The sequence below is a fragment of the Podarcis filfolensis genome, assembly GCF_964270895.1.
Source record: "Podarcis filfolensis genome assembly, chromosome: 6".
NCBI lineage: Eukaryota > Metazoa > Chordata > Lepidosauria > Squamata > Lacertidae > Podarcis > Podarcis filfolensis.
The window spans coordinates 53,851,226-53,879,164 of record NC_139609.1 but is presented as its reverse complement, the minus strand read 5'-3'; the positions used below and the strand labels follow the sequence as shown (position 1 = coordinate 53,879,164).

At 43.8% G+C, this 27,939-nt stretch overlaps 1 protein-coding gene and 1 long non-coding RNA gene across 5 annotated transcripts; one reads left to right on the top strand and one right to left on the bottom strand.

The window, feature by feature from the left end:
- The first annotated feature begins 1,473 nt into the window (after positions 1 to 1,473).
- On the top strand, positions 1,474 to 10,900 carry LOC310764317. Of its 2 annotated transcripts, XR_014549116.1 has the most exons (3): positions 1,493 to 2,309; positions 3,741 to 10,159; positions 10,208 to 10,900. It is a non-coding gene; the product is annotated as an uncharacterized lncRNA (long non-coding RNA). The 2 variants fall into 2 exon arrangements; XR_014549117.1 differs by lacking the exon at positions 10,208 to 10,900 and having other exon boundaries at positions 1,474 to 2,309; positions 3,741 to 5,373.
- A 142-nt stretch (positions 10,901 to 11,042) lies between these two features.
- On the bottom strand, positions 11,043 to 27,707 carry MTCH1 (mitochondrial carrier 1). Of its 3 annotated transcripts, XR_014549115.1 has the most exons (13): positions 27,463 to 27,686; positions 26,721 to 26,805; positions 24,299 to 24,405; positions 22,317 to 22,394; positions 21,190 to 21,247; positions 20,292 to 20,343; positions 18,760 to 18,819; positions 17,901 to 17,994; positions 16,584 to 16,631; positions 15,294 to 15,361; positions 14,586 to 14,661; positions 13,048 to 13,824; positions 11,043 to 12,973 (listed from the first exon to the last, which is right to left on the bottom strand). XR_014549115.1 is itself a non-coding variant. In XM_083617927.1 (12 exons), the coding sequence occupies exons 1-12, from the start codon at positions 27,634 to 27,636 to the stop codon at positions 13,756 to 13,758; spliced, it is 969 nt and encodes a 322-aa protein (XP_083474053.1). In that variant the 5' UTR covers positions 27,637 to 27,707; the 3' UTR covers positions 11,043 to 13,755. The 3 variants fall into 3 exon arrangements, 2 of the variants coding, with proteins under 2 accessions (XP_083474053.1, XP_083474054.1); XM_083617927.1 differs by having other exon boundaries at positions 11,043 to 13,824; positions 27,463 to 27,707; XM_083617928.1 differs by lacking the exons at positions 11,043 to 12,973; positions 13,048 to 13,824; positions 14,586 to 14,661 and adding an exon at positions 14,953 to 15,185.
- Positions 27,708 to 27,939: the final 232 nt, after the last annotated feature.

Here is a 27,939-nt window from a genome sequence, read left to right as displayed (position 1 = left end):
TCAACCCTGAAGGATGCCAGAAATCTACCAAACGTGCACCAAATCGCTCTTCCCGCCCTCCCAAGTCCAAAATCTATGCCAGCTAAGTCAAAACAAAGAAAAATATATAAAAAACGGTGTCTAAATGATAGACACAGAACAGCTTGTAAATGGTTAACATTTTGCAAAATACCAAGATGAGGAATAACATGGCCGAACTTTTCTTCTTGAAGGCTATACATAAAATCCCCCTCCCTGAAAAATAAAATAAAAATCCAAGGGAATGTTTATGCCCCAATTCTTGGTCAACCTAGCTCTGCCAAATTCCATGCCTTCAAAAATAGAGACTTCTTGCCACGAAAGACATTTCTTTCGACATTGTAAAGCCATACTTTCTCAGCTAAGGCTGCCATGTTGAATTGCAGTTCTGACATGATTCAACACTTTCCTCTCTGCTGCGTAGTGTGGCAAAAATCCAGGAAAAAAACCCCCAATCACCCAGCCCCCCTTCTCCCGGTACCCATAATCGAAGTATTTTTTTCAGAACCAGAATAAAGAAAAGAGCCCTGATCTATGGGTGGGCAGTACAAATAATTTTTTTAAAAAACCACATCAGTTTGCCTGGTTTTTTTGTTTTTGAAAAACCTTGTATGTTTTAGCCCCACGAAAAGCGGGAAGGTTGCGGCAGGGAAAGGAGGATGTAGCAGTAAGCACGCGCCAGAACATTTGGACAAATAAAAAACGGCATTTTCAAACATTTCTAAAAGAGCTACATTTGATTTCGTACCCGAAAGAGACGTGCCATGAAGGAGAAAGGTTTTGTTGCTCGGTAGTCGCTCTCTTTAGTTCCGATTATCTGGACAATCATCAGGAATGGTTTTCTCCCCCCCCCCCTCCGAACAAGGCCAGTTTGAGTGAGACAGCCCCCACCCTGCATTCCCTTTTCCTTCTCACAGCAGCTCAGCGCCAAGAAATGGGCGGTGCCTGCATGCCAGGCTTCATCCGAATGAGACGCCAAGGCCGACAAGAGGCTGGCACAAAGGGAGGCTGGCAGGAATTCCAGCACTTGGAACCGTTGGTTAGCTTGCCCCTGGGACGGTCTCCCATTATTAACATGGTCTTTAACATACTTTTAAAAAGACAACAAACCCACAAAAAACCCGGCCAAACACTCCAGTGACTTTTCAGGAGCTAGTGCACGGAAAGTTTTGCAGCTTTTTGTGGGAACACCCTCCAAAGGGCCAAAGCGAAGAACAAAACCCCCCCCCCAACCTCAGCAAACCAACACCCTAAACCACCCTCTTGCTTCCCCAACAAGCATTCCCCGGTCTCCGCAATGTACGCACGTAAAATAAATCTTGGCTCCTACTGTCCTGAACTCGGGATGCTGGTGGCGGCACAGTTCTTTAACCCAGCCAAGAGAGATACGAGGGCGGGAAAACAAAAACAAAAACACAAGACCCACCCACCCCCCACATCATCTTAGTTATGCAAGAAGCATTTTCGCTTTTGTGAAATGCCTCATTTGCCAATTGAAAAATGGAGCTAAGAGACAACAAAAACAAAACAAAAACGGAGGCAGGTGAGGATGATTTTTTTAAAAAAAGAGAGAGAGAAAAAAAGAAAAGACAGAAAGAAAACCAACCCACCGGGACATGCCAGAGGAGAGCAGACAGGCCCCCACATTTTCCATTTTGTCCGTGCCAGTCTTAGAAAGAGACAGAGAAAGAAAGAAGAAGAAGGGGGCAGAGTGAATAGCTGCCTCGTTCGGAAATGGGCCTACAGCCACTTCCCACTTTGGAAGCCTCAGCAGTCATTCTCTCGCTCGCTCTCTTTGCGTTCTCCCTGCCCACTCTGGCTCGGCTGCCAAGTCAGAGTTGGCACAGCTTCCCAGGCAGCGCGGAACAAAGCCCTCTCCCATCCCTGAACAGGCACTGACAGTAAGCAAAGTGACAGGCACATCTTCTGCATGTTAATCCAAACGGAGAGGAGAAACTGGCGTGAGAATTCAATCCCTCAATATCTCTCTCTATAGAGATATATAGTCATGAAAAACAAAAAAAGCCTCTATCCAGCCTGCTTGAAAGGATCCTTAAAACAGAAAAAATACAGCTAGCTGCAATAAGGATTGGAGAAGGGAGGGGGGAGGGGGGGAGAGAAGGATTTACCCACCAGCACCTTGGCAAAGAAGGCTGCTTTGCATCTGTTGTACCTGTTCCTGTTGCCTTCCTTGCCTTTTGGATTTGTGACAAGAGAGAAAAGTCGCCTCTGGTGGGTTGCTCAAAGCTGCGGGTCTGCAGCCCTGTGCAGGAAGTTGGCACCGATCCCAGGTAGGACTTTACTCCCACATTTCTACCCTCCACCTCCTTCCTCTCCTTCCCCTCCCCTTCTCCTTCTTTCTCTCCACCCACCCACCATCTCCCTTGGTAAATCCCCCCCTGCTCTCCCTCAAAGCCTGTTCTTAACTTACCTCTTTTTCCACTGCACCACTCTGTGCGTGTCTCTCTGTGTGTGTGTGTGTGTGTGTGTGCGTGGGTACATTATGGATCGATCAGATGCACTCAGCACCCTCCAGCATCCAAGCTAAGAAACACAAACACCCTTTAAGGGTGACCTGGGCAGCAAAGACGGCAACAGCTTCCTGCCTGCACTGGCTCCCCTAAATGCCTGTTTCAACACATGGAGTTGGGCAGTGGTTGGGTTAATTCTCCCCCCCCCCCCCCGTGCTGCCAAGGAGACTGGACAGAACGCAAGGGAGGGAGAAAAAAAAATACTCCGAACTCTGTACAGGGCAATGAAAGGAAAATGTTGAGCTTCGTGAAACTCCTAAATCCAATCCCCCCTTCCCCCCCTCTTTTAATACTGCCTGGGCTTCTGAATTGTTTGAGCCTACAATTGAGAGGGAATGTACAGTATAGACTCCCTGCGACTGGCAAGAGTCTTGCAAGGGGGGGGGGAGAGAAAGAGGAGGAGAGTTCTTACAATCAAACAGCGAGAAGAGCAAAGAGAAATTAACATCCAATTAGTGCCGTGTTTAACGAAGGAGACAGAGGCAGCCGTTGTTTTATTGCCCTGTTCTTTTCTTTCGGCTCTGACAGGCAGCGCGAAAGGCACCCCCAGATCGCGGTGACGTCATTTCCCACCCCCCCTTTTCTCCTCGTCCAAGTTTCTCAGAGGTTGGCCATCACGTTTGCTGGAAAAGTTAATTATATTTATGGCTGAGCTTCAAACAAAAAAACAAAACGAAAAAAAGCACGCTCTTCTTTCTCTTTGGCAAGGAACCCAAAAAAATTAAAATAAAATGGAAGATATCAGCCCTCTTTCTCTCTTTCTGTATCTCTCTTTCTCTCTGCTTGCCTGTGTGCCTTTGCTTGTTTTCCTGCTCACTCAGCTTGTAAAAGTTTGAGCTGTGTGACACTCTACTCGGCCTCCTTTGGCAGCGTGACAAGAACTGCTTTGGTGTATCAAAGAGAACAGGCAGCTTTTAAGGAAGAAACTCAATTCAGAGAGATTAAAGAATTATAATGTTTTAATCAAGGGAGAGCAAGAGGATGAGTGGGAGGCTTTTCCTTACATCTGGATCAACATAAGTGGCCCTCTAAAGGCTTGCAGCAGCAATTTGGAATTGGGGAGGGCGGTGGGGGGAGAGGGAAAGAGATGAACTTAGAAGCAGGAATCCAGCATTTATAGTCTCCCTCTTTTCCTCCCCCCTTTTCTTTCTCCCCACACACCACATGAACTCTGTGGGCCGCTGCCTGAAGGAGACGAAGAGACGCCATGATGGCAAGGCCTTTGTATACTGCCGCGGGATCCTACAGCACGCTCAGAAAAGACTCTTGTGCTTTTGTAGTTGTGGAGAAAGATTATTTCCCACCACACAGAAGACCTCTTGCCCAACATGGCCACCTTTCCACTGCACCCAACTGGGAGGAATCCAGCTGCTTCCTTTTTACCTCAGTATTATAGCGACGTATTCCCTCCTACCAGGAATGACTCTCCGATCAATAATGGGAGACGGCATTCTCAAGCAAGGTGCTTTTAACCTCGCAACAACGCCACGAGCTTTCCTTCCTCTCTCTTCCCCCTCCGCCCCCTTAGTTTTCGCCTCTTGAATCCTATCCAAACTGTTTGGAACTGGATTTTTCCAGCTGCTGGAAGGAAAGCAGCTGAGCTTAAGAGCAACCTCCTTGGGTTCCGACTGAAGTCGTTTTATTCCAGTGATGTCCCTTCTTGTGCTCGAGTAATGGCTGCCATTTCAGGCTGCAAGTCTAGGCTCAAGTGGAGGCCTCCGAAGGTAGGAGTATATATCCGGGGATAAAACGAATCTAGTTGAAACATACATTGAAAATGAGATTTATTCAAAACCGTAAAGCCAACTTGAGTATGTTGGCAGGAATGCAGTATATAAATAAACGGGCCGATCTTTATTAACAAACGAAATAGTACGCTTTTAGAACACAAGAGTAGCCCTGCTGGATCAAACCAAAGGCTTCTCTAGTCCAGTATTCTGTTCCCACAGAGGCCAATCAGATGCCTACTGGTGGGACACAAGCACAGTAGCATTTCTCATGTTCTTCTATAAGATTTGCCCCATCTATTTCATTAGGTCAATGAATGACTAGATCACCTGTTTCTGGCCCATGCCTCTTTCTGGTGTGTTTATTCAGAAGACTGTCCTGTCCCCTTTCGACATCAGTCTATTATATTTCTACCTAGCTATCTATTTATAGTTTTCTATTTAATTTTCTCAAAAAATGCATTTAAATAGGTATCTAAAAGAATATGCATTTTGAACATATTGTCTCATGAAACACACCTTTCGGAATGCATTTCCTCTCAAACCACACATTTCAAAGCATATTTCACTGAATATGCAGTTTGAAAATGCATCTTGAGCCTAGGAATTGCATCAGAAATTTTGGAAAAGTGCAAAATCCAAAAACATATGGGTTCCAGTTCTCACATTAGTGTGGGAGGTACAGATTGGGACTGTTCATCATCTGAATTTGCAGAGAATGAATTTTCCAAGCATTCGAACTACAGTGCAAAAGTGAGCCCTGCAAGTGCTGCCCGAACACAGTTTCAATTCCTTACTGCAGATTTCATTATGCTGAAATTCCAACAACCCTCAGTCTTGCAAGGCACCATATGATATTGGAATGGAACAATGGGGGAACCAAGGTGGTCATTAATTTTTTGCCTGAAGATTCGTTCATTTACGTAACTTGAGTCTTGGCTTGCAGCAAGTTCATGAGGTACACAGAGATGGAGCATCCATTTAAATGTATCTGTTTAATAAATTTGTATATAGCTTTTCAAGAAAGAAAACATGTCCCTAGAGGCATTTACAAGCCAAACCACAGATGTACAATAAAATACAATTTAAGAGCATGAGTTAGGAACATCTCCTGACAGACAGTATGGCTACTGTTCTCAAAGAGAAGGGGTACTGGGAGAATGAGGTGCTAATGACTACAAATTAGCACTTCAAACCTTCCACATCAATCTTGGGCAGGAAAGAAAAAGCAGCAGCCAGCAGAGCTGAATGCAGATAATATAGATTCAAAGCTCTTCTTGCCCCATGGTACGCACATTCATTTTCTGTGGGCCACCGTGATCTCTGATCAAATATTGTCTTAGGTTTTCTTGGCACTTCACACAGTACCTAGGAAAAGCTTCAAATATCCCCAGCAGTATGGCTCATATTATGGCAATATATTCAAGACAAATATCACACTAATCTAGCAATGCTTGGATAAATTTTGGAAGCATTTTAAAGTATACCGATAGATGATAGATAGATAGATAGATAGATAGATAGATAGATAGATGATAGATAGATAGATGATAGATAGATAGATAGATAGATAGATGATAGATAGATAGATAGATAATAAATGGATGATAGTTATTATTTGTGTCAATATGTTAAAGCATGGATACATATTTTTACAGAGAGAAAAATGTGAATTTTCCTTTGGGAGAAAAATCAACAGCAGCACATGTCTGCCTTTGGCCCAGACTTCCATTTACTGATAATATCACATTAGGGACGGGGAGAATTTTGATTCAATTCACATGTAATGACAAGTCTACCTAATCTGCACTTCCTGAAGCAATACCCAAACCAAAACACAGCCATCTTTCGAAATTTGCATTTCTCTGAATTTTGCAATGCAGTTCTCCATCCAAGCCATGTGCACAAAAATGCAAATTTTGAGACAAAGTGTGCATTTAAGTGTACATGTTAGTGAAAGTGACATACAGACATGCATTTTTAAAGGGAAAACTGCTTTGCAAAAAAATGTGTACATTCAGTAAAACTGAATAAGAAACTAGGAGAAATTTGCAGTAAAATCTATTACGATGTTGATGAATTTCATAATTTGTTTTTACATTTATTTTTTTAAAAAAAAACTGAAGCAGGAACATAGACATCTGAATTTAAGGCTGGAAAAAGAAGAAACAGAGAGAAACAAAAAATAGGCAGATTAACCGATCCCTACTTGACATTCACATTGACCTGAAATACGAAATTCCTTGCCTTCCAATTCCCTGCTCCAAGGAAAGGAGACCCTCTAGGACTGTAGCATAGCTAGCTGTCTGCCCTGCACTCTCTCTTCCCTACCAAAGCCAGTCATGCCCTTCAAGCTGCTCAGTGGGAATGCGAGGCCTGACCCCACCCCCTCTAGCTGGGCTCTGCTGTCTTCTTGTCTACGTGCTGCCTGCTCTGGCACAGTACAACAGGAGCAGAGAAAAGCAAACATTCCTATCGCTCTGGGCCAAGGGCGTGCTCCACAGCCTCAAGAATGGCTCCTCTGTTTAGCATGGGGCAGTGCGTCATCTCCACACACTGGTTCTGCGTGTAGAGCAGCCTCCATAATCTTGGAGTACAGGTAGGAGGCGGCAGCTGAAGCACACCTTGCTGAAGCCTGAGGCCCTGAAAAGGCCTCACTTTTCCCTCTGTTTGCTTAGAGCAGCTTTCCTCAACTTGGTGCCCTCCACACGGTTCGGGTTATGGCTCTCCTCAGTCCCAGTCAGCATGGGCTGGCTGCAGCTGGTGAGAGTAACAGTTCCAGCAACCTCTGGAGGGCAGGAGGCTGGCAGTCCCTGCCTACAGGATGGCTTCAGAGCAGAAGAATCCAAGCTTCAGCTGAAAGCTGTTTGCTTCCAAAAAAGATTCCTGTCGAATGCCGGCGCTGAATAACACACCAGAAATTCTCTGCATATTCAAGTGTTTGTCAAAACATTTGAAAGCACGGCTTGACCTCTAATGCCATTTGATTTCAGTTGCTTGACAGTGTCAAACAATAATTAGCAACTGGGACCTGCAACAAAAGGTGCAGCATGGATGTCTTACCAGCCAATCAGCCACACCGTCTTCCAAGGTAGTCCATATTTTCCCTCCTCCATGGTCCCCCCCCCATATTTTTCCAGTAGTGTTCTGTGGTCATTCAGCTTTGGGCCCCCTGTTACATTTTGTTCCTAAAAGTTTTGTAGGATTCCCTTGGCTCCCCAAGTCTACTACTTCTTTCCTCTTTTGCACGTTGACCACATAAAGGCTGGCATTCAAATGAGCTTCCCAGTAGGTATGAAGGTATTTGATTACTACAGTGATTTCAAGTAGATGAGAGAGTTTAGACGCGGGTGGCGCTGTGGTCTAAACCACAGAGCCTAGGGCTTGCTGATCAGAAGGTCGGCGGTTTGAATCCCCGTGACGGGGTGAGCTCCCGTTGTTTGGTCCCAGCTCCTGCCCACCTAGCAGTTCGAAAGCACGTCAAAGTGCAAGTAGATAAATAGGTACCACTCCAGTGGGAAGGTAAACGGTGTTTCCGTGCGCTGCTCTGGTTTGCCAGAAGCAGCTTAGTCATGCTGGCCACATGACCTGGTAACTGTCAGCGGACAAACGTCTCGGCCTATAGAGCAAGATGAGCACCACAACTCCAGGGTTGTCCACGACTGGATCTAATGGTCAGGGGTACCTTTACCTTTACAGTGATTTTCAAGTAGATGAGAGAGTTTAAGGAAAGATGATCTAGAATATCTTCACAACAGGAGCTACACAACATAAGCTCTTTTAGCATCACAAAAACCCATAGCTGTGATAGCAATAATCTGAAAGCAAAGGTATCAGCCTGATTCTACAGATTGCACATGCACATGTAGTTACTTGCACCCGACGCCTGTGAAGCAAGGCAAGTCCAACTGGTTCTAATCGTGAGCCTGTGACCAGAGGCTATCTTCCATTTTACTCCCTGCATTGCACTTAGAACAGCCTTGCCATGGTATCTGGTACTGTAATCGACAATATTTGGCAATAGCTGGCTATGGAGACAGCTGGAGAGCTGTTTTGTGGTTCATACCTGCCAAAAAACAAAACAAACCGCAGCATACATACTGCCACCTTCTCATTGTAAAGTGCTTGATTTTTAGGATAAACATTTCAGATCCAAATTAAAGAGCATCAACATTTGAAATTTGGGCAAACTTCAGACGTTTCAGCTTTTATCTGAGAACTCAGGTTTCACGACAAATCCACCCAGATCTGTCTTTTTGCATGGTTCTCAGAATTAAGAAAGATGCTCACTTGAAATAGACATCTCAGTGGCTCTGATCTTCAGCAGTCTTTCCACCATGTGGCAACAGAAGCTCATTGGGAGAAAAATTCATTGCTGATAAGCTTATCAACATAAATGCTCCACTAATGGGTCATCTAAAGAGGGGGCTCTGATGATATGGATGCCCATGCGACTTGGGATATCTAAGCGAGTCAATCTGCTCGACTTTTTAAAAGCAACTAACATTCCCCTGTAGACTGGTCCCTTTTTTTTTGCGGCTCTCTGGTCAGCGTACGGGCTGGAGATGACCCAGGAATCTCCTTTCCTTGGACCCTGATTGTTGTAAACAAAAGAGCTGCAAGCCACCCACACGTGCCACAAATGTTCTTAGCTGCAGCTTCCTGCAAAACAGCAGCTCTGCATCATGTTTGGGGGTGAAAGAGACACACACAGAGAGAAAGCCATTGGCTGTTCAGGACAATATGCCATGCACTCAGAGGCACCAGACGGAAGTAGCTGCCAGAACCAGATATAAAAGGGGAAGGAAGCAGATGCAAAAGGGGAGGAGAGGAGGGGGCTGTCCCTGGGGGTAGACTGTGGAAGGACGTGAAAATGGATGGGAACAGAGAAAAGGGAAGACGAGAAATTTGTATAACAGGAACATTCGCCTACACAAGCCCCTGCAAGGCAGACTTTTTAACTGGGAAGGGCTGATCCACACTCCCCTTCCTCTCCAGTGAATGAATTTTAAAAAGGGAACGTACTGAGCAGTTTCATAAGAAGAAATCCCTTTGAACACTCAGAACTGAACCACTTCAAGTTAAAAATAGGAGATGGTTGGCACGCTACGTACTGGCCAGAGGTACCAAATTTTTACAGCCGACTCTGTGTGCTCTCTTTCAGCGGAGCCAATGTATTGTTTTAGTACTTCCAACCCCCTCAAACCAGAAAAGCTTGTGCTTGTCTGCCCACCAATGCATGGCTGGATTTCTACAGTGAACTGATGTAGCGCTGACCCAGAGAGAAAAGGGTCTTTCCCAGGCTATTTTCCCAAATTCTTGATGGTGCACTGCATAGAAGCTTATTATGCCTCAGAAGATATGATCCTCAAACAAAGTACCCTAAGCACGATCACCACAGTGCTATTGGAAAGCTCATAAACAAAATCTGCATGTAACTGGGGAAAGCAAAGTTTGCTTCATATACAACTACGTATATAAATTAGCACCTTTACTAAAGGTGAAAAAGTGACCCTGACCCTGTCACTGCTGTTGAGATCTTACTTTTTATTAATAATAATTTAGCAGTCAGTTGTACAATAAATCCACTGCCAGAAGCCAAATGTCTACCTAATCTAATATACATTCTTTACCAGATCTCTAAACAAACTGAACTATGTTTATGAGTTGCCAAAGCCTGGGATCTAGTGAAAAGAGGATGTTTCAGCAAGGAAGACAGCCTGGAGTCCAAGACAGTCTATTGAGGCTATTGTCTAGGGTAGGGGATGGCAAACTGTGGTCTGTGGACTTCATTCAGGTGACCTGAAGTGCATCTGAGGATTTGTAGCTGAAGATGAGAGTTGGCACATCCATCATGCTGAATATTAATTGTATTTTTATTGAGTCTTTTATTTCGTATACTGTATATTACAATTCGAATTCCTACAACAGGCAAAAAAGTAATTAAGTGGTTGACCAAGACCCTCAGCAATTTTGAAGTGGTTGATGGAGAACCACTGATGTGTAAAAATCTTTAGGCCAGGTGATATGAAGGTGACTTATACCAAGTCAGACCACGGAACATATAGTCCCATATTGTCTACTTTGGCTGGCAGCAACTCTTTTAAGGTCTCTGAAAGGAGTCCTTCCCAACCCTGATACCCATGTTCCTATAAATCAGAGGTGATCTCCAGAGGTTGCGGGACTATTATTCTCATCAAGTCCAGCCAACATGGCCAATAGCCTTAGTAGGGCATAAATAAGGAAGGTGGGTATGCGAAAACTGACTTACTGAAAAACATACCAGTACAAGTGGTACCTTGGTTCTCGAACGTAATCCATTCTGGAAGACCATTTGAGTTCCGAAATGTTCAAAAACCGAGGTGCAAAGGACTGTCTGCAAATTCAATTGAGAAAATTGAAAAACAAGCAGGGGAAGCCGTTCAACCTCCGAGGTGCCTTCGAAAACAGAAGCATTTACTTCCGGGTTTTCGGCGTTTAAGTTCTGAAACGTTCGTCAATGGAGATATTCGAGAACTGAGGTACAACTGCATTTTGTAGCCTTTGCACAGCAACACTGTGGTGCAGAGTGAACATTTCATTCTAGTTTCATTGTTCTGATTGGGTCTGACCTTTACAGTCTCATTTGAGCAGGATGGACATAGCACATAACCACAATGGGTGTTTTTGTGTGTGTGAACATTTTAGATTTAAAAACAAACAGACTAGGCGGCTGAGATTTACAGTCCTTGGGTTCATGCATAACATTAAAGAAGCTCAAGGGATGTCATTTTCCACAGTTTTATTTCAAAGTGAATTCAATTAACAGTTATAAAAACAATAGCATGCAGTTTTATGGTAAAGGTAAAAGCATTAAAGTGACGGGTTAGGTCAAAGGGATAAGGTAGCAGATATTTTAGATACCACAAGAGCCTCCCACATGTACTAATAATACATGTACAAATATGCTATACAGGACAAGATCCCCAAAGCATCAAGACAAGTATCTGTTCAAATGACAATGTTTGGAAAGTAAAAGATTTGGGACACCTATCTGGAAAACAAATGACCCTATTCCTCCTCTGAGGAATTGTTGCGGTTCCTTGGATGCAAGAAGCAAGACCAGGCTCTTCCTAGGCTCCCCAAGGATTTAGAGGGGGGGGAATCACAAGACATCCATATCATTTTTCACTGTGTGACATTACAAAATTAATGCCCTTCCTTCTGACCCAGAAAGAAGCCCCAGGCACTGCAGAAGCCAGCATAGATGCATTTGGAATTACTTAGTAACACATACACCACTCATGCACATACAACAAAGAACTAACAACACAGCAAATGGAACGGGGAAAGCCTATGTACAGCAGCACTGGACGGGAATAAAGCCATTTTTTGTGTGTATAAATAAGCTCTGATCACAAACGAAGGAATGCCTCTAACACTTTTACTGGACAAGGAGTTAGTTGCCTTTAGAATCCCAATGCTGGATTTTCACTCCCTCATCACCTAGTTTCCTGAAGACAAACACTAACAGTTGAACTTAAGTTGAGCCAGCGTGCTACAACCACATCTTTGCTGAAATGAAACACTACTTTAGTGCAATTCACAAATAAACTGACCTTTCTTATAGACTGTTGTGGCATACAAGATCAAGTAGTTTAAAAGTTGCAGAACCAAAGCAACCACAAAGCAACCAACGTGGACAACCACATTAATTGACAAGAGTTGGCTTGGCCTTTGTCTCAAGCTCAGCACCAATTCACAGAACTAAAGTGTGGTGAGAATATGAGTTTAGCAGAGAAGTCTCAAAATTGTTGGTAAAGTAGATGCTTTGCCAGGAAGATAATTTCCCAACGTTTGCCACGCTACTGCAAAGATGCGAAAGTGGGGGAAGCAGTCGGCTGTGGACTGAACTGTCAGCCATGCTTGTGGCGAAGTAGCCACACGACACCCCCTTGACTGTGGAACTGATCTAATAATGAAAGTCTTCATGTCAACCAGAGCCAACTCACATGAACTTCTAAAGCAGAAATTAGAAAAACTAATCATGGCCCAAATTCACATGATCAGAAGGCAGCCTTAGCTATGACAACCAATGTGCAAAAACTGTTCTGTTCTACACAACAAAGCTACAAGTCCTTAACACGGCAGAATTTCATGCCCAGCATCATCTCACAGTGGGGAGCACTGCTGCACTGGGGAAATAGGTCTAGAACAGCAAGTCTGACAAGCTTATTCACATACAGGTCAGCACAACGTGTGTGTTTTTGTCCCAGAGAAAACATTTCCTTTCTTTGCTTACATGCTATCTCAGTCTGGCCATGATTCAGCCCCCAGCTGCATCCCCTTGTGTGCCACTGAATCCCACCCCAGAAGGTCCCCTGGCTTCATGCGTGGCAGAAGAGCCCTAGTGTACACATGTGGTATCCACATGTGGCCCTGTGGACACTATTAGTGCTACCTGTATCTTCACCAAATGCTATACCCAGGGCTTTTTTCAGCCGGAACTTGCAGGAACTCAGTTCCAGCACCAATCAGGTGGGCGCTGTTGCCATTCTGAGAGAACAAGGGAAGCATTCATGGTGAGTTCTGGCACCTCTTTTTCTAGAAAAACAGCACTAGCTATACCAATTCTGGCTTAAACATCTTATTAGTGAGCAACTTTCAGCTCAGTCTTAAGGTGCTTGTAGTTATGTTCCCTTAGGAAATGTATCTTCCCTCTTAGTGTTCAACACCCCCTTCCCATGCTCAGGTTGTTCAAAACCCAGATAAAATTGATTACTCTTATGTGCCAACTTAAGAGAAGAACCCCATGAAAAATCTGGGTGGCGGAAGACCTGAGAGATGCTATGTCAAACCAAGATTCAGCTCTCTGCATGTCATTGTTAGGAAACGAATAATACTGCCACTTACGGTACGTTTTCTGTGGCTCTCCTGAATCCTAAGTATGAAAAATATTCTAAAACCAATTGGGATTTTAACATGTAGGCTAGCCAATGAGGCAGAGGCCAAAGCTGACAGAGCTAAGTTTAGCTTCTCCAATTTGTCTAATGTTTTGCTGGTCCACAGACTAATGCAATAATGGCTATTCTATTTTACTTGTCTAACGATGGCACCAAGGAGAGACTGCAACCAACTGAAGTTTCGGCTGGTTTAGGCAGTGCAAAGAATGATGTAAACAAACTTCTCATTGTGTCCCTGACTCCAGAGAGCCATGTGCATGCCAAGCCTTCAGAAGCTATAACCGTTCTCCAGTAAGGCTGTCCCTTTGGACTTTAGGCTTGGCTGGCACTGAAAAGTGTTCCTGCCCCACCCTGACTGGCAAGATCAGCTGGCAACTTAAGTCAACATGGTGCAGTTAGGAAGCCAGTCCAATTTGCTGGGGAGAAGATGCTCTTGCTCTTTCACCTTTGACTTCAAAATTAAAAAGGAAATGTCAAAGCAAGCATTGAAGGTTTCTTCTACAAGAGTCTAGGTTGACCTCTTTCTCCCAGATGAGATTAATCAATAAGATATGCTGGTGCAGATGCTCTACGAAAAAGTAGGCTGGAGCCTCTGAAGAGCTGCCCCTAGGGAGAAGAAAACAGGAGAAGTGTTGGAAACCAACATTTAAAAGAGCTGTCATTTAAAAAAAAAAAAAAAGTATAGTAAATAAGGGTGCTGGATGCAGCAAAAGTAAACCAGGAGCAAAATACAAATAGTAATCCCCCATATGCATTCATTTTTTCCTCTTACAGTGGTACCTTGGTTCCTGAACGGCTTAGTCGGTGAACAAATCGACTCCCGAACGCCGCAAAGTGTTCCGGTTTGTGAATGTTTTCCAAAAGCTGAACGTTTGACGCAGTTTCCGACTGAGTGCAGGAAGCTCCTGCAGCCAATCGGAAGCCACGCCTTGGTTTTCGAATGGTTCCGGGGGTCGAACGGACTCCCAGAACAGATTAAGTTTGAGAACCAAGGTACCACTGTATTTTATACACGTCTAAGGAAACCCTGCATAATATTACTGTGGTGTAAAAGGACGAACACCAAATCTCACAGGAATAGACTTTACTGGGAAGATTATCCTTACTGATGTTAGTCTGAACAAGATTTTAAAGATTATGAAAACACTAAAGAGTAAAAATGGCAGGGGAGTTGGGGGGTGACATTTTGCTTCTTCTGTGGCTAAATTTGCAAAGGCAGATTTGTAAAAAGTTACGAATCATCCACTTCTGTTCAGGACAAGAAAGGATGCATGCTTCTACCATCCATCCATACTGAGGAACTGCTCAGGAACCAAAGCTTTACTTTCTCTGGCTAAACTCATCTCAGAGTAAACATGGCTGCTCACCTGAGCACTGAGGTGTCTCCAGCACTGAATCCAAGAGGAAAACACAGGGGTGCATGGAGGGAGGCCAGCAAGTAACCTATACAGCAAAGAGAGCAGTCAAGGAAGAGAACAAACTGAAGGCGAGAGAAGCAAGCAATCAAGGTGTAAACAGGAATCAACATCATTACTGCCTCCAGATGCTCTCATTTATTCAGTTATGACAGACACAAATATATACAGTCCCTGCTCTAGAAAGGGGGCAATACGCAACAGAAAACCAAACCCTCTCATTGTTCTAGAAGCTGCAGAAACTTTACAAAAAGCCACCGACTTAACTCCATCTCCTTCAATGACCATGAACATTCACAAACCTGAGAGACACAGAGGCTGTTCACTTCATGTTTATTGACCTAAAAATGCTGGCTGGCTAGCAAAAATAACTGTGGGCTATTTCCACATATACACACAGCCAATGTCTTCTCTTCCTCCTGGTTCCTTCAGTGCACATCATCTCCAAACACATCAGCCTGAAGTCTGTCTGTCCCAAATCACTTTTTTACGTGCGTGCAGGGATGCGAGGGCGTGGTTTTTCATGCTGTGTGTGCATATGTCCAGGCTAAGCTGTTCAGTATAGGAAAATATGACTAGAATAAGTAGTTCTGCCAACTTATTAAGTTTTCATTAATGACACTGGTTGGGGGTGGGGGTGGGGAGAGTGAAATCACATACCCACAATTGTTCACTGCCATGAGATCTCCCACAAGAAGAAAGGGGTACGTCAGCATGCTCACAGCAATCTGAAACAAAGACATATCTAAGGCATTCCCTTCCATATGGCAGAGCGAGACACTGTCCCCCACCTCTCCCCCCAAAAAACAATGAGCAAGAAGCCTCATGCAACAAGACAGGACCAGCATATTTTGAGTGTGCAGAGAGAGAAACTTTTTCACCCGAGGCAGCTTAACTGTCAGTTATGTAGAAAAGCAGCATAACAGGCCCCAGATATACATCAACTGGCAGGAAGAACTGCAGCTGAAAGATGCTTAACAACAAAGCTGCACATGCCTGTTAAAAATTACACATGGAAAGAGATCCATATGCATTAAGTTTAAGTTATGATGACAACTGGTTTCCCCACCCACATCTTGCACTTTATTAATTGTGGGTTTATTCAAGTCTGGTTTGGCATTGGGCAGTTTCTCGAGCCCAAGGAGAATTTGGGTTGACCAGCAATTTTTTGGCCACTCGCCAGTTGCAGTTTCATAGGACTTACAGGTAGGAGACTTGGGCCTTTCATCTAACTCACCTCGCCTCAAGCAGACCAGATTTTTTAAAGTGGCCAACCTGTGGCATAAGCACCATCGCTGGTGGAGCAAGAAGCAGTGACTGTGGGAGCCAGTACAGTGGTGCCTCTAGTTGTGGACTTAATCTATTTCGGGGTGCTGTTTGCACCCTGAAAAGTCTGTAACTAGAGCGCCTCTTCTGCACATGTGCATGGCACGATCGAGCGTTTCTGTGCTTGCACGAAGCGTGCTGATTGCTTCTGCGCATGCATGGGCAGCGAACCCGGAGGTAAACACTTCCAGGTTTGCTGCATTTGTAAGCTGAAAGTCCATAACATGGGCAGAACACAACACAAGGTATGACTATTTGGGAGTGAGCCAAGTCTACACAGCCTGCCTCCCTCTGCAAAGCTATGCTGATGAGAAGAGGCCAGGAGCAGAGGCCTGGGATGGGTTACAGCTACTACAGTGTGCAATAATGCCTGTAGCGGCACTGTTTCATACTTTGGACCACATTTGAGGCACACTTGCCAAAAAAGCTGCCAGTTATTGCTTTAAGTCAGGATCATAAATCAACCGTTCAAACCCTGAGATCTGAAGTTCCCAGTTGCTGGGACTCAGTACTTATACGAAGTCATACATGGGTGTGCACTGATTTCCCTAGAACAGTGGAAGAGAGAAGGAGAACAAGTCATATGTCGACCAATTCCCCCAACAGGCACAATCGCTTACATACCCCCATCACAAACTTGGTGTAGCTTCGTATCACAGAGGCTTGGCTGAACTGAAACAAAGAGAGATCAGAGGTTTCTTCAGGCTCAGACTATCACATACATTGAGCAAATACAAGCAGATCACCGGTTATCAACAAGGCTGCATGGAATATGCAAAGAGACTGGCATAGTTCTAGATATAATCTAAACCAGATCTGAGCTAACGCTGGCAGCAACAGCTTTAAAATGACAAGGGGCACCTACTAAACCAGGTGTGGGGAATGTTTGGTCCTCCAGATGTCACTGAACGACAAGTCCCACCGACCCTGGTCACTGACCATGCTTGCTGGAGCTGATGGAAATTGTAGTTCAGCAACAGGTCAAGGGCCAGAGGTTCCCCATATCTGCACTGGACTGATACACACAGACTGCTGAGTTGTTACACAAGTATAGGCAATTCAGCTTGCTCTTCTTTGGAAATAACTTTTCCATAGTTACACTCCACCTGTCTTAATATTTGATCCCATGTCCCCAAAGGGGAAAAGACTTCATGAGCCGTATTAACAGCAGCTCCCAGCAAACAGGTCTGTGAGTTTTGATATTTTCTTAGCCCACATTATCATGCTGCAAACTAGGCAAAAACTGAATGTGGGGAATCAATGATGCTTAAGAGAAGCCATGTGCACTGAACAGAAAAAGTTGGCTAGAATGTGGCAAAGGCACTTCCTGGCTGCTATATGGTGACGGCTCGAGCTTGTAAAGTTTACAGACGAGCAGAACAGTATTGCTGGGTTCATGTTCTCTGCTGAGATTTGTCAGCTACTTAAAACCATGCTCAATTTGAGCTGTGGAAACAAAGCAGAGAAAGGCTTCACTTACAGATGACACCCCTCCCCCTTCAGTTTAGAACATTCTGCAAATCAAGGCTTCAACCTAGGTCCAAATAAGTCATTGAAAATTTCCTGCTTCTCTCTCTCTCTCTCTTCACACTTTTGCTATCAAAACATAGCATGTTTTATTTCAGCTATAAGCAAGTCTGCTAAGTTCTTCCGACCCATATGTTTCTGTGGTATCAGTATTAACTAGTAGTCCCTAAAGCATGAGTGCCAGGTGCAAAATAGTAGCTCAGTCAGGTGGACATACACTAAGAAGTCCAGAAATTCAAGGATAAGTTTAGAAGTCCTTCCATACAAAAATCCACTCCTGGTTTACTCCCAAGCATTCTTTTTCACAAGTCAGATGTGTGTGTGTGTGTGCTGATTCAGGGCAAATCACCCAGAGATCCACTGTTGCACTAAACCAACAAGCAACTCAACAGGATGAGAAACCCCACCACTCACGTTGTCATCCACTGCGTAGGTGTTGATCAAGTGAGCCAGAAGGTTGCAACACCATAGAAAGATGACATCGCCTAGGATATGAGGAACTAAACCGCTGAAAAACCAAGAAGGAAAATTGGATAACAAAGACTTGAGTTAAACTACAAGAGTTTTGTGGCTATTTAAAACAAAACCGTTGCCTTAAAAAAAAAGATGCGATTTAGACAAAAATCTCATCAAGAGTGACCAGAAAATGTGGTTAACCCCTACCCTGATACAGAGATTCCAATCCTCCAGTTCTGTTAATTCAAAAGGAAATCACTAACTCATTCTACATGGCATTCTACAGCACAGATGCATTTTAGAAACCTCAGTGCTGATTAAAAAGTAATCACAGATAGAATAAGATTTGTTGATCTCCTTATTGCTGTTTTGACCGAGCCATTCCTAGTAATTATTGTTGCTTAAGTAGTAAGTCTGGGACTCCTTCCAAAAAGTGCCTTAGGCTCTGACATAATGCAGGGAGGAGCTCCAAGGCTGAGGTGCTGCCTATGAAGCCCCAAGTCATTTGCTTTCATCACTTTTATGTGACGCGCAGGAGACACTACTGCCTGGTCATGATGGGCCGAAATTTATCTCTATGTACCTGCAGAGTTTTAGAATTCCAAAGGAGTATCCTATTTGGAGCAGCATCCTATGTACTGTCTGTTAGAAAAATGTTGAGTGCAGAACTGAATCCTAAGGAGTGGGAACAGCAACCTCCCGTTCTGCTGGCAGATGACTGTTTGGAATAAGAGGTCGCCCAGGGTGTGGCAACTGATCAACAACAAAAGTTTCAGATTGAGTAAGGTTTGCTAGGAATTCAGACAGACTCACGTACACAAAGAATCCCAGCAGCCCTTCTTCCTTCCAAATTGTCCCAATGGAGCTGAACACGCCCCTGTTGAGAAAGGAAATGGTTAAGACTCGGGGAAGCAACTCTCACACGCCTCTGCAGTCAGCAGCACATTTATGCAGCTGCTACTTGTATGCTTCAAGCAGGGGAAAGAAGAATTGTCTTCCTCTCCTTGGAACAAACCAACAGCTAAATTAGCATTATGATTCTAGCACAGGGGTGGACAACCAGCAGCCCTTGGCCTAATTTCAAAGCCCTCAGCAAGCAGCAGTTCAGACCTCTGGCCAGGAGTAATCTCTCCATTGCCAGGGAAGAAAAGGGAACGAGAAAGGGGGTTGTGGGGAGGGAAGGCTCTGGTCCTGCCCACAGCCACCTTCAGTCCCACTCACACAGCCTCCAACCAAATACCCTCTCTTCAGAATGCATCTCTCCCCCCCCCGCCCCCGGTCTCTCTCTCAAAAAGCTTCCCATCACCATAATAAAATAACAGTTTGCAGCATAAAAATGTCCAGCAGGGATGAATCAAAGCATATAAATAGCACATATGTGCAATTCAGAATACTCCTACTCACAGATATCTAATAGGCCTGTGAATTATTTTTTTTAAATCCTGACCTGGGGACTAAAGAACCCCAAGGAGGCACCGAACCAGCCTCTCTCAGATGAACTGGGGTGCCACCACACAGAAGGCCCTCTCTCCTTCATAGCCACCCACTTCACTTTGCTTAGTGTAGACACCTTCTTCAGTAGAGTCACTGAAGAAAGAATCAAGGAATCTTGTAGTCCTACTTTGGACCAACTGCAGTTTCTGGATTATTTCTGAAAGCTGCTGTGTATATGCTGCATTGCAGTAAGCTAAGCATGAGGTTACCGGGAGATGGGTAGCTGGCAACCGAGCTATCTCTATTCAGGTGGAACTCTCTCTCCTAAGAAGTGTGCATGGCCTCCACGCTGCAGATTTTTAAATGAACCCTTAAAAGCCATCATTTACAAGCTGCCTTTTGCAATTTTTAATTTATTTCCAGAATTGGTACATACTATAGCACTCTTTAGTTGTTTTATTAGTCTCTGTAACTGTTTTAAATGGTCTTTTTAATAACTATTAAGGCTGCAGCCTTTGCTAGTTGTGATTAGTTTAGAGTGCTGTTTTTATTGCGTTTTTACAATATTGTGAGCTTTCTTAGGTGGAGTATGTCCCCCAAAGCATCATATGCATGTTTTTATAGAAAGCAAATAAATACTTAAAATTGTGACTGCATAGTTGCACTATCTTAAATTTCTGCACAAGGAGACCATTATGAAATTGTATTGGTGTTTCACCTCTTTGTCTGAAAGAGAAGATGCTGAAACACATAAAATTCTAGTGGGACAATGGATACGTAGCGTCAAAGACACAGTGGAGTAAGATGAAAGACGGGGAGCTGTTCATGCTGATGCTGCTTGGTTCACATTGAGCAAATAGTTTATCCAAGGCTATTATTCTCAGGTTCAACTCTCAAAGGGCCGAACAATCTCACCTGTACTTCACTTCCCGTCCTACGAACTGGACCATACAGCGCATTGAAATTACTGCAGGGAAACAGAGGGATTTAAGCAACTGCAGTTGCAAACCATTTCATCACTTCATCAGGTTCTATCAAGCAGTACATGAGGCACGAAATCCACCCCCCAAAATGCAGCATTCTACTAGTCATAGTTCTTAGTTCATGATGCTTAACAGAGATATAAATGCATACCTCAATAGCAGCAAAAACCCTAGGAGCGCCTTCTGGCTCCTTAAACATTAGCAAGTTGCATAAGATTTCACTGATTATGGGGAACCTGTGGCCCACCTGATGCTGCCACACAACAACCCAGCATCCCTGATCACTGGTCCTTGCTGGCTGTGAGTGATTGGAACTGTAGTTCATCAATGTCTGGAGGGCCACAGGTTATTCATCCCTTCATCAGAATCTGCCCTGTTAGATGTATGAAATATTTTCTTCAGTTGTAGAGTGAATATCCCTCTTACATTTCAGCACATGCACCTATTATTAAGTAAGCTGTAGGACCAAAATGTCATGAAATGGAACAAGTCTCAGTCTATTGTATTTCTATGCAGAGTCAAATTTACTTCAGCAATCATTAGTGACAGCAAACTTCATTTTCTATAGGTTTTAACACCTGAAAGGGGGAGAGAGAAATGTTTTCTTTAGTAAGAACATCTCAAATGAGTCTGACTCAAGATCAGGCTCCTGCCATGGCTAGGAATATCTTTCCCAATTTTGTTTAAAACAATTGCTTCAAGAGACAAACTAAAAGCTAGTCTTTCTTTTTATCAAAATTGTTATACCACTCGATTGTAAAAAACAAACAAAAACCCAACAACCCTCAAGGTTAGAAAGAGATTGAAAGACAGCAGAACACACAACTCACCATGCAGCGGATGAGAGATAACCCGGGATACGCACTGCATCATCATCTCATGGGAGGTCTGAGGAAGAAGGTCAAGCAGAGTGCAGTATGAACCACCTTCTGAGAAATGGCATGGCTGCAACTGATCACACTGTCATTAGGACTGTGTTGGGAAACCGATTGCTTTTAAGTGTTTCAGTTTTGTGTTTTGAAAAACAAATGGGGGGGGGGGGCTACACGGAAGGCAGCAATTCCCAGAGTCTCATTACCTCAAGCCACGACCTGCCTCCCACATATCTTTATTCTGATGTAACTGTATACGAGATAATTCAGAGAGGAGAGATTGTGAAACTTCGGTAACACAAACAATTTGACCTCAGAGGTATACCCATGTCTGAAGGCAAATTTCTGCTTTCTTTGAAACTTTTCAAGCCTCACAACATTATATATGTTGGAAGACCACTTTCAGGTCTTTTATATTCTCATTGTGCCATTTTCAAAAATCATTTGATGGTATCTAATGCTGCCACGAAACTTGTACAGCAGGCTCCTACTTGAACAACAGAACTTCTCCCTTCTCCCCTCTGCAACCCCTCCATCTCAAAATCTTTTCCAGAGCATTGGGGGACCCTCTGGAGCAGATTTCAGGTTGCACAAGGGGAGGAAGGGAACTCTCTTCCATAAGTGTATTGTGCAACACTCGGTTGTGCAAGTGCAGAAAAAAATTCTACAATGGCAATGGAACTTCCCTTCCCTCTCCCCACTCATCTGCCGAATGTCCTCTGCAGGTTCTCTCTACCCTCTGAAGAAGATTTGGGGGTGGTGAAATTCCATTGTGCTCACAGAAATTATTTAGTGAGATTAAATCCATTCAGTTTAACTTTTAATTTCTTGGGTGGCAGAAGAGCCAGAATCTTAAGAAATCAGGCTGACCCCACGTTTGCATTTTCAACCTTTCCAATCTTCTCACAGCGTTAGCCCAAGGCAGTTTTCCAAGCTAGGTTTAGCCTTACAGGAAGTTGGGGAGAAATGAACCATGTTAACTTTCCTAGATTTATTAGAATGCAAAGTTGCAAAACAGTGTTGCTTTTTTCCAAACACTAGGTGAAAGATTAAGTAAAGAAAGATTGCTCAATAATGGATCCCACCTCTTTTGCCACTTTCAGGAGGGACGTTTTCACATCATCCTTGTTAGAAACATGTTCTATATCCTCCAAAGGAAAGGCCTAAAAGACAAAATAATAATAAATATTAATAATATTATTATTTTTTATTTATACCCCGCCCTTCCCGGTTCAGAAAACCAGGCTCAGGGTGGCTAACAACAAATTTAAAAAACTTAATTGATGCAACAAAAAACAGCATAAAATACAGTATAAAACGTGAATAACAAGGAATTCAGAATTCAAAAATCAATTTGGGGGGAAATCCATCCAATAAACATTATATGACCACCAGGGCTAGTTGGCTAAATTAGTCCTATTTGGGCCAGCGAGGAGACCAGGGGAAGATTACCAGAGTGGGTAATCTTCATAAAAAGGGGAGGGGGAGGAAAGGAAGGGGAATAAAAGATCAGGCTAAGTTCAAATTGAAAGCCAGGCGGAATAGCTCTGTCTTACAGGCCATGTGGAAGGAAGTTAAATCCTGGACAGACATTAAGCTCACCTCCCTTCAGAGACTTGGCTATGATGAGCAATGGCACTTGATGCATCTGCTCTTAGGGGTGTTGCCAAGGCTCCCTATTCCCCATTTCAAATAAATAATATACCTGGGGGGAAATGGGAGAGGAGCTCAACGGACCATACATGAGGGGGGATCACTATGTTACACAGATTAGGTTGAAAGATAGTGACTTGCCCAGTGAGCTTACACCCCCATCTTTGCTTCCCCCTTCCTGCTTAAGGAAGTAGGAACCATGTCAGTCCATTAGCCAACCTAGATAAGTGTCTACATGGATTGGCCACAGCTGTCCAGTGCTTTTCCAGTCCTACCTGAAAATGCCCAGAGTTGAACCGCTGACCTTTTGCATGCGAACCACGTGCTCTATCATCAAGCTATGGCCCTTCCCCAACTTCCTTCCCTTCTCCCTATGCTCTTGCTGCAAGGGAGCCATGTCGGGTGTGTGTGTGTGTGTGCGCGCGCACACACACACACGACTTTTTCTGCCTCACAGAAATGGAGAAGGAAGTTGCTCTCCACTTTGAAAATGCCCAGCTTGGAAGCATGCACTTGCCTCCTGCTCATCACCCTGTGTCTAAAGCATCATTAGCAGGAAGAGAATCAGCATGAGGAGGCCCAGACTCGAAAGCACCGAAGGAGCATGAATGAGCCTCTCTTCCCGCTTCCAAGCAATGCACAGACGGGAGGGAGTGGCAGCCGGCGCAGGCTCCCGAACCATAGAGCTGAATCAGGCAGTGTTGAGCTTTCGGAGCTTTCCTGTGCACAGCAGGAGGGGACGGAGTGGAAGGCAGCCAACTCATCTTGGCAGGAGACAGAGCAGCACTCCTCCCATGCTTAATGAGGAGCTGTCACTGACGATTAGAAAAGTGAAATCAACAGCCCCACTGTCAAAGACTGAGCAGGCCAAGAAGTGTCAGACTAACAGGCTTTCACAGGAAATAAAAGGTCACTAAGAGAGGATCAGCACATCATTATTTTAGGGAGGCTGAAGGCACTCAAGACATTCCTAAAGCAGCCTGATAGTGACTTAATAATCAATTAATTTAAAATATGGTCCAAGAGGGCCATCAGTGTAGGACCGTAATAAAAAAAATAAGTGCTGAGGATTCAGGAAATTGTTCACAGAATGAAAAAGGGGGAAAAGTTAAAAGACATGCTCAGAGGGCCTCCGTTCAGCATAAGGCCAGCAGCAGCTGCTGCTCTTTCAGCTCAGCAACTCAGGATCTTGCAAAGGATTTACTGCCTCTGGTTGAAGGAAAGGGGCTGTTTGCCACAACCAGAGCAGTGGCAGTGGTGGTTGCTCTTGAAGCTCATTCCTTCTCACTCCACAGTGGTGTCAGCTGACACCTGAGTTATAATGAAATGCTGACCTGACTTTCTTTAAAAAAAAAAAAGTCATTCACAACTAGCCTTCAGTACACTGAGTGCAGAGAGCAAATTTGATCCTTACCTTCTTTACTCTCCCTCTGCTTACGGTGGATAAAGTGCTAGAGAGAATTCGAGGAGCAAGGCCACGGAAAAGGCCCCTTTTCCCATCCACTTCCACAATGTGTCTGGCTAGGAAATAAACGATTGTGGTGTCACATCATCGTCGTTGTCAGTCTTCAGAAGCTCCAACTTGCAGCTGACTAAACATCTATTTGGAATAACACGTCTCAGGGCATTAGACTATCCACTGATACTGAAGATCCCATTGTAAAATGAGGAGAACCCTGACATTGCCAACTAAATCTTTCAGCTGTGGTCTGCCTACCTTAAAGAGTTACACTGGATTTTACTGGGCTAGGTCAGAGTGTGAAGATTCCTTTAACTCCTGCTTAGCTGTGTTGCCTCCTTCCACCCCAAAGGGTTCAGGTTATAATCTGCAAAACGTTTTGAAAGGAATTGCATAGAGCCTAAATTATTACAAGCATCAGATGGTAAGACAGAGAGGAAAAACTCAAATGTGCTCCTAGTATAGTATAATGCCGTGGTTGTTTGCTACAGTGGAAATATAAGACTAATTCCACTTTTCCAACTCTCAGGTTGCTGTAAAGCAGTATTTTTTCCTAGCTGTATTTTTTTTTTCAAAAGAGTGAAAATGTTTCTGTAAAAGCAAATCTACAAAGTGATCTTCATTAAACAGCTGTATTAACTAGCTCTTCAGTTGACTGTCATGCTTCACACAATAAAACAATCACAAAGAAATGCATTTAAAAAGCTTCATTAGCAAAAAACTCCCCAGATTCTAAGTCATAGTATGGTTGCTCTATACCATTATATAAATAGAAAGCAATGAGTATTATAGATACATGCAGTGATGTATACACATTTTGCCTCTCTACATGCTATAAATGTGTCTGTCTTTTAAAATTCTGTTTTATTCAAAACAGTTTGCTAATGAATATTTTTTAATAGGTGCCAAACATTTCTCTAAGGGAAGCACATAAGTGGTATGGCTGAAAGTAGCAAACTAAATCCTCAACAATCATACCACTACTCATAGTAACACTTCCACAGCTAATATCTGTTATAACGAAATGATTTATTTTATAATTTGATTGTTTTATAAAATGTATACACTGCTTGATTGCAAAACAAACAAACCCTTCAAAGTAATTTACAAAAAGGATGTCCCAAAATCAAAAAAGGTACAATCAATTAAAAAGGGTTTTCTGGCCTAACACTAGGTATGTTGCTGTTGTTTTTCCTGTCATTTTGTTGGAAGTGACATAGAGTGGCTGGCGCAACCGAGTCAGATGGGTGGAGTATAAGAAATATTATTGTTGTTGGTATTATATTATTATTATTATTAGCATTATTCATATAAGTAGATATTATTCACACCAAACTGCACTTTTTGCAGCACGTGCAACCCTTTCTAAGTCAATAAGGACCAACAATGATTCCATACAATCTATGGCACAGACAATACTTTTTTCCTCTTACAAAATGACTAGCAATATAAATGAGATAAAGAGTGTTGGCCTGGTTTGCATGCAATACTAAGCCAAACCATGGCTAAGCGTGCGGGGACTCACTGTAAAAATTACAGCCACTTTGTTCCTCCCCCAGTCCTGCTACTGTGCTACTCAAAATGAAGACATGGTTTGGCTTAGCATTATATCTGAACCCAGGCTCATGGTTTGTCTGGAGTGAGGCTAGCTATGTGCCTGGGTTCAGCTGTAGTAGTGCCAAACCATGGTTTCACGTGTAGAGCAGCAGCAGCTATTTTTTACTGCAAATAGCTTCATATTCATGCATTCATGCTTAGATACAGTATGACTTAGCATTACATGCAATTGGGCCACTGCCTACAAGATTTAAAAGGCAATAATGCAATTTAGCACATGCCTACTCAGAAGATAAGGTCTACTGGAGAGTACTCCCAGTTTCAACTATGAAAACCTAGTGCACCATACAATTTTAGCTGTAACTTTTTTGTTGTCTTTGTCTGTGATCATTGCAAATCAAGAAGATCTAAGCAGTATTCCTCCTGCAGTATCTATATTCTCATAAAAAAACAATTTTGTTCACAGAAAAGGCATTTTTTTAAAAAAAGAACTGATTTATCACAGCACTATACTACTGTTGACTTATCAACAGTATTATCCTTATTCAACTACAGTGGTACCTCGGGTTAAGAACTTAATTCATTTTGGAGGTCCGTTCTTAATCTGAAACTGTTCTTAACCTGAAGCACCACTTTAGCTAATGGGGCCTCCTGCTGCTGCTGTGCCGCTGGCACACAATTTCTGTTCTCATCCTGGGGCAAAGTTCTTAACCTGAGGTACTACTTCTGGGTTAGCAGAGTCTGTAACCCAAAGTGTTCGTAACCCGAGGTACCACTGTACTGACAAACTTTCCGTGGATTTTTATTAAAGTATGCTCACCATATGTAAAAAAGCCAGGTAGGTAAAGTACTTTTCTTCCCAACAAGTTTCTCCCGACAGTTGGAGGAAGAGGTTCATGCCCAACCTTTAAAAGAGATACCAATCAGGCAACATCTGCTTCTTGGAAGACTCCCCCATACCAGTGTTCTTCATTCATAAGTTTACATCCTATATAGATGGTACATTTCCCCATTTGTTCTCAGTTCTTACTCAGTTTCACCAACACCAACCGTTTATTGAATTAAAAGATTTACAGGCCCGGTGCCTCATAGCTAATTTTAGTATTGTCTTTTTGCATTGTTCTAACCCACTCTGAACCCTTATGGTGAAGGGTAAACAGTCCAGATCATCCTCATAGACACACCGTTTTTAGTTGTGACAGTGTCATTTTATACAGCAAATGGAACAGCAACGTTCTTTACAAAATCTAGGTAAATTGCAAAAAGGATATAATCCTCATTTATGAGGTACTGACCCTCCTCCGCCTGTTGCAAGGGGTCACATCTTCCACAAAACCCGGAAACTGAGCCCTAATTAGGGGCAGCCCCAATAATTAAGGCGAAGGCTGCACCTACTTGCCCAGGGATGCCCGGAGGCACATCCCAAGATAAACAGCAAATACCAATAACTCTAATTAATTTTCGGGCCCTGCTTCGCAACCCCCAAATTCTTGGGGCTGCCTGCTCCGTCAGAGGCCCACAGAGACTGCCCACCCGGAACCGGCTTTCGGATGCGACCGCACCTGCACCAGCAGCTTCACATAGAGCAGAGGGTGGCTCAAGGTCGTGAAGCCGGCGCTCAAGGCCACGAAGAGAGCGTCGGCCCCATCCGCCGGTCCCGGCCCCATTCCTGGCCCAGCGGCTGCGGGAGGTACCCCAGGGCCCACCGTTACAGCCGCCATCCCCTCTGCCCCCATCCAACAAGGGAACGCACTTCCGCGTACAGGTCCGTGCCCCTCGTCACATGACCGAGCGCTTCGGTCACCGGGCTTCTACGTCATCACATCACGCAAGGGGAAGGGCTGCGGCAGGGAGAAGGAACGGGCTGCTTCCTTGCATAGACTCAGAAAAATAGTAGAGTGACCACGAATAACGATAACTTCCGGGTTCATTTTCATGCTACCCCACCCCCCATCCTGGGTCGGACGTGAAAGCGGGACGTGAAAATAATGAACCAGAGTTTCAAGAGGTTTTTTTTAGTTAGAAGCGATCCATCCAGG

What these genes read in the sequence shown, in the direction of transcription:
- MTCH1 (XM_083617927.1), bottom strand. Translation starts at nt 27,636, where the DNA reads ATGGGGGCAGAGGGGATGGCGGCTGTAACGGTGGGCCCTGGGGTACCT. An exon ending in ATGGCAGTGAACAATTGTGG is followed by an intron (nt 14,662 to 15,293) that starts GTATGTGATTTC and finishes TTTGCTGTATAG; the next exon opens with GTTACTTGCTGGCCTCCCTC. An exon ending in GGAGACACCTCAGTGCTCAG is followed by an intron (nt 13,825 to 14,585) that starts GTGAGCAGCCAT and finishes TCTTCTCCCTAG; the next exon opens with GGGCAGCTCTTCAGAGGCTC.